At 56.1% G+C, this 6,000-nt stretch overlaps 1 protein-coding gene across 1 annotated transcript; it reads right to left on the minus strand.

Annotated features, from left to right (window-relative positions):
* Positions 1-1,864: 1,864 nt before the first annotated feature.
* On the minus strand, positions 1,865-5,127 carry UCRPA7_7177 (putative glycosyltransferase family 20 protein; the record flags this gene model as incomplete). Its single annotated transcript, XM_007919711.1, has 3 exons — positions 1,865-2,499; positions 2,559-4,500; positions 4,597-5,127. The coding sequence occupies 3 exons, from the start codon at positions 5,125-5,127 to the stop codon at positions 1,865-1,867; spliced, it is 3,108 nt and encodes a 1,035-aa protein (XP_007917902.1).
* Between the last annotated feature and the right edge of the window lie 873 nt (positions 5,128-6,000).

The following is a 6,000-nucleotide window of genomic DNA, read 5'->3' on the forward strand; positions in this document are numbered from 1 at the left end:
TTAGCTTTCAGGAGTCCTCATAGACTAGTTACAATCCCGCGACTTACATGTCCATCAACCTATCATGGCCCGCCTCCAGATTGGACTGCTTAAGTCCGATACGCATGGGCAGCACAACTTCGCTAGACAGCTTATCCCTCTTGGTCCAGTGCCGTCCCCATTGAGGCAGGTGGCGTTCATGAAGCCTGTGGGAGGAGGGTATCTCCCTCTTGACCTGGGGTGCCTCGTGATGGGTCAATGGGCTGGCAACACCTTCGAGAGCAAGCCCACCGACAAGCACGACAGCAAGGGACCGGAACAACATATTGCTCAACCTTTCTAAAGAGCTACTTCAGAAGCTACACCAACGAAGCAGTGGAGAGCCAGGAAACAAAACAAACGAGCCCCTCTGAACAGAGGATGCCGCGAGATACGACGTCCTTATAAGAACGACACCCTGGGACCCCAGGATCCGGCCGGACGCGCCATCTCGGCGCGCGTGGTCTGGTTCAAGGTGCGCCATCACATCTACGCTGCCTGCAGCACCCAGCTACCATATCAGGAAGGATGGCAACAGCGCCCGGCACATCGGCTTGGCTTCGCATTGGGAGCCCTGTTTGTGGGCCGCTCGCTAGATAATAATGCTTACACACCGTCCGTGCGAACCAACAGCTGCCGGGGCCAGGATGTGCCTGTTCGGCGCCGCTCGCGTTGTCATTAACGTTGCTTCTGCCCCTCTGTAGAGCCCGGCTCGAGCCTGGTGTAGAGCCAGCCAGCCCGCCCTGGAAGCCTAGCGCTGGCTTACGAGCTTCTCGCTGTGGTTACAGCCAGGGAAGAAGATGGCTAGGAAAGCTGGGAAGAGAAAGGATCAGAGAACCGTGCATGCATCGTGCATACATGCCGCGGTCACGCATGGGACTATTGCATGGTGAACCATCATAGATGTGGCTGCTCGCGCTCCAGCACCGCACAGTACCCCTCATTTCCCTTCTCTCCGTCTCTCTGCTGCTCTTGATCGGCTGCCGAATGCAGCCAGTCGTTGCGTCGGCCAGCGTTGCAATGCGCTACCTAGGCAAGTGGAATTCCGGCTGCTGGAGGGTGGCCGGGCGGTGTAAGTGGCCCAGGGCGTTGGAGGGCGGATCGGCGCCACTAAACGGTGTGCCGTATGCACAGGCGGATGCCTTCCCCATAAAAGCTTGTTTATAAGCTTGGAAAAGCTTCGGGCGAGGCTCAGCGGATGCCAAGGACCTCCTTAATGCGGCATAGGGTTGGGCTGGATGTGGCTCGGAGGCCTTTTCCTCAGGGTTTATCTCCCTGAGTCTGGGAGAAGGAGAGCTGGCTCGTGTAAGCCATTGTGTGCGCTACTTACGAAGTGGTGCAATGCGGAAATCCGTACTCACCTCGGCGAGGAAGTCAGTCACTTGTTGGCTGCTATGAGTGGCTGGAGAAGTAGGATTGCGATGGCCGATCACCTCCCTCCAATCTCTCTGGCGGCGTGATACTCCTCATTCTAGTGTATATTGCGCACTCCTCCGCCAGGGTCAACCATGCGGGCGGGCACCGTGTGTTGTAACGTTATGGCCAATGGGTGGCCTTTCCAAAGGATAACCAATGCAATTCATTCCTATGTTCTATATGTCTGGATGCTATTTGAATCAATGCAAGAGGCGGCCTCACCTCCAATCCAACCAAAACACATCTGCGTGCCTATTGTTGTTTACTTTGCTTTCTCGCATCTTCGACGCCCAAGACAGCACAACACAACAGTCGAGTGCTTACCTATGCCAGAACAAAACCGAATATCCATCCGACAATAACAACGCTCTACCCAATGTCTATTCCCCGATTTCCAATTCCATCATCAAAGCCTTGACTTGGTCCGTCGTCAGTTATCAGGGATGTGATCCTCCACGGCACTCAGCGCCGCGAGGTTGTTCTCGCCCATGCTCAGGACCCCGCCGCTGGCAGCGCCTCCGCCTCCGCCACCAACGCCCGCGAGGAGCGCGACACACTCCACCACATCCTCCGGCTCGAGCAGATGCCATCTCGCCAGCGTGACCTTGGTGCTAGCCCCGACCGTAACGGTGAAGACATGCTCGGCCTTGACCTGCTCCACCTCGTCCTCGCTCGTCGGCGGCGCGGACAGCCCGTTAAGCGCGCGGAACATGTCCTCGTCGGTGAAGTCGTCGCCCATGCAGAGGACAAATTCAACCTTATTGGATGACCCGGCGGATTCGAAGTCCACCTCTCCACCCGGCGGTGGTGCGGTAGGGCTCCCGGGGACGTGAGACATGTCGGTGTTATATGAAGTGACGAGGCGCTTTGCGATCTCGCCCTTATTGATGAATGTGGGGCGGACCTCGAGGTTGGCCTTGCCAGTCATGACATCGACATCCCACTTACGAGCAACCGTAGACTCGAGCTCCTTTTGGCATTCGCGAGCCATATGGAGACCTTGCTCTGGGTCAGCAAGGCGATAATGCCATGTCAAGGCACAACGCTTGCGCTCAATGAAAGAGCCTGAGAATGCCTGTTAGCAAAGTGTCCCAATGATTAAAAGGTGGCATAACTCGACTTACCTGGAACCTTGTCGGTAAAGCTCTGGAAGACTTGCATGACCTCAGATTGCCAGCCCATGTCAAACTTCTCAGCCAAGTTTTCCCACTCCGTCTCACCGGGATGTCTCATAAAGCTCCCGTGTTCTGCGCTGAAGCCCAGCTCGCTGATGTGGCCCAAATGCTGTTGGAGGAATTCCTGGTCACGCCCGGAGATGATCCAGACGGCATTGCGGTGATCGGCCGCCAGCGCCTTGAGCGTGGTGATAACGCGCTCGCTAGGAATGGCGGCGCTCGGCTCACGCACGATTGGTGTCAGTGTGCCGTCGTAATCGAACATGAACAGACGTTTCTTGCCGTTGCGGTAGGTTCTCAGCATAACGGACCGGTCTAGAAGTGGTGTCGAGACGGTGTTATTGGAGCTAGCCAGCACGGAGACAAGCCGGCGCAGGAATTGGCTGATCCAGCTCTGTACCGTGCGGGTGGTGACATGTGTGTAGAGGGACTGTTGCATAGCCTGTCTTCGCTCGGCTGACATGGTGAGTGCATTGTTAATCTGATCACCAACGCCCGACAGGTCCCAGGGGTTGATGTGTATGGCGTCTTTCAACGATCCTGCAGTACCGGAGAATTCGGACAGAATCAGGGGGCCGTGGGTCTCGCGCTGGCAGACAACATATTCCAGACTCGTAGTATTCATTCCGTCTCTTACCGACGTGATCAAGCCGATATCAGCCGCTCGCAGCAGCGCGAAGTACTCGTCCTGAGACAGGTATTGCGGATAGTGCTGTACAGGGTTGAAGCCCAGATTGCCGTATTGGCCATTGATCTTCATGACTAACTCGTTGACCCTGCTGGCGATCTTGTTTTCGGGGTCCTCCTTCTCCTCCTCGATGGAGGTGGGGCTCGTAACCTGGATTAGGACGACCTTCTCCCGCCAGTTAGGGTACATCTCGAGAAAGCGCTCAAATGCCATCAGCTTTTGTGCCACTCCACGCACACTATCCAACCGATCACGGCCAACGATGATCTTCTTGCCATGGTACAGCTTCCTCAGCGCAAGGTATTTCTCGTTGACAGTGTCCGAGAAGGCAACCGTCTCGACCTTCGTGGCATCGATACCGATTGGGAAAACACCAACCTGTACTCGCGTGCCATAGGCATCGACACCGCCTGCGTCGGAGGGGAACTTTAGCACACGCGTACAGCAGGAGCTGAAGTGTCTGCTGTAGCTATAGCTCTGGAAGCCGATCAAATTCGCCCCGAGGACGCCCTCCAGAACTTCTTTTCTTCGTGGAAGACACCTCAGGAACTCGCTTGAGGGGAATGGGCAGTGCAGGAAGAAGCTGATATACATGTGCGGAGCCCGCTGTCGCAGCATGCTGGGAAGCAGCATAAGGTAGTAGTCGTGGACGACAACGACGTCGCCAGGCTTGTAGATCTCGAGAATGCGGTTGGCGAACTTCTGATTTAGACGATAGTAGTCCGCCCATTGTATGCGCTCTTTCCTGCCGTCGGTCGGCTCGTGTTGTTTGTAGTGGAACAGGGTATACAGCTCGTGCTCTGCATAGCGTCGCCATCTCGTTTGGTCCTTCAGCCGTATCCCCTCGCCTGGGCCGTCTGTATCATCCGCAAGCCACACAGGCACCGTTTTGATTTTCTTGTCATGCGCAAGTTGGTTTTCCAGTCTGGCCATATCTTCCTTAGGAATCCATAGTCCATCTGCAATTGGTGGTGTAGGGAGAGGCTTTTCGCCGTCAATTGGAACCGGCGCAGACAGGGAATTCAGGGATGGCAGGTGTGCGGTTGTGGCAGGAGGTGTGCCGGGCGAGGAGAATATATCAGCTGGCGTTTCTTCTATCTCGCCTGTCCAGGCTACAACTGTGTGGTTCCAAGGCGCTTGGTCGGACGAGAGGAACACGAACGAATCAAACAGGGCAGATTGTCCACGGCGAGTTTTCAGCTCCTAATTCACGATTAGCACTGTGAGATTCCTGTCTTGAGCTTATTTCCTCAATAATGAAAGAATAATAGTCAATAGACAACTTGGAAGCGCTCTTACCCAGTCAGTACCCTTCTTGTACTTCAACGAATGGGGAATGTTGAACGTGGCCGAGATGATATTGCCACTCAAAGCCAGGGCCGGTGCCCCAGCCCGAATGTCGCTCAGCGATTCCCGTCTCCGACTCATTGCTGACAAGCTCATGCGACGTAGAATATCGGCACCTGTGATTGCTCCCTTGGCAGCCTCGCTGGGCGACTGCGCCGCGACGTTGTCGTCGAGTGGGTCAGGCGAAGCAACCACCTCGCGGTTCTGCGGCTGGAAGTAGCTCTGGGGGCTCTTGCTTCCTTCGCGACCCTCGTCTTCGCTCGAACCACTCTTATAGGTTCCGCGCTCGAAGCCGGGGGTCACTGGGACGTTGTTGACGGAGTCTCGCAGGTGTGGTGGGAGAGATGACTCGCTTCGTTCGGAGGGGTCCGGTCGGTGAGTTGAGGGGGTCGAGTCGGAGGAGAGAATAAGTCGCTTCTTGAGGACTTCCGCTGGAGCAGGAACCCCGCCGTCGGACGGGGGAACTGGAGGCTGGTCTGCCATGGTGATGGGTCAATTTCCGAAAGCTACAACGAGGCCAGCAATTGCAACAGGGTGCCCTGGAGGGGGAGGGGAGGAGGGAACGATTCGCAACAGGACCGGGACAACACAGGATAGGATAGGATACACAATATGAGGCTAAAGAACGAGGGTTGAGAAGGTGAAGTGAAGGGAAAGGAGGCGAAGGGACAAGAGTGTCGTCAGGAATTGGCGGCGGTGGTGAAGAGATCGACGAGGAGGAACTTGTCGCTGTGGCCGTCCGTCGTGGTGGTGGTGCAAAGGTGCGATCGATCGACAGACAGCTCTGAAAGCGGCGGGTGGGCAGGCCGGTCCAGCCCAGTGTGGGGCAGGTTCAGTGAGCTCCGTCAGCCCAGTCGCTTTCTGCTAAGTCGCCAGGAGAAGATGCTCCTTTGCTTGCCCGCTTTCTTGTGTGGAGCTGGGAGCTGCAGGAGTAGAAGAGGCCCTGGTTTTTCTGCTCTATTTCCCTGTCTCTTGGTGCCGTTTCCAGTCTCTATACCTCAGGTAGAGCAGCCTAGAGTACAAATGCTAGCTCTATTGAGCTCTAAGCTGCCTAGGTTGGTATGTATGTGGCTCTGTAGCCGAGGAGGATGAGCGCCGACAGACCACGAATGGTTCACCGCAGTTTTCCGCAAAGAGGAAGCCGAACTACTGCGTAGGTATCTTATGCAGCAACAGCAGCAGTGCAGCAGTGCAGCAGTAACCGTAACCGACGAGGGACGAGACAATTCGACAATTGGCTGATTTGGCGTCGCGCGCGCAATCGGAGCTTGATGCTCGAATGGCAGCTGCTTGATTGGTGATTGGAGGGCCACGCAAAGCAGCGGTGATGAGCCGGGAGGGGAGGGGAGGGGAGGG

This window comes from Phaeoacremonium minimum (genome assembly GCF_000392275.1).
Source record: "Phaeoacremonium minimum UCRPA7 unplaced genomic scaffold PA7_03_scaffold_500, whole genome shotgun sequence".
NCBI lineage: Eukaryota > Fungi > Ascomycota > Sordariomycetes > Togniniales > Togniniaceae > Phaeoacremonium > Phaeoacremonium minimum.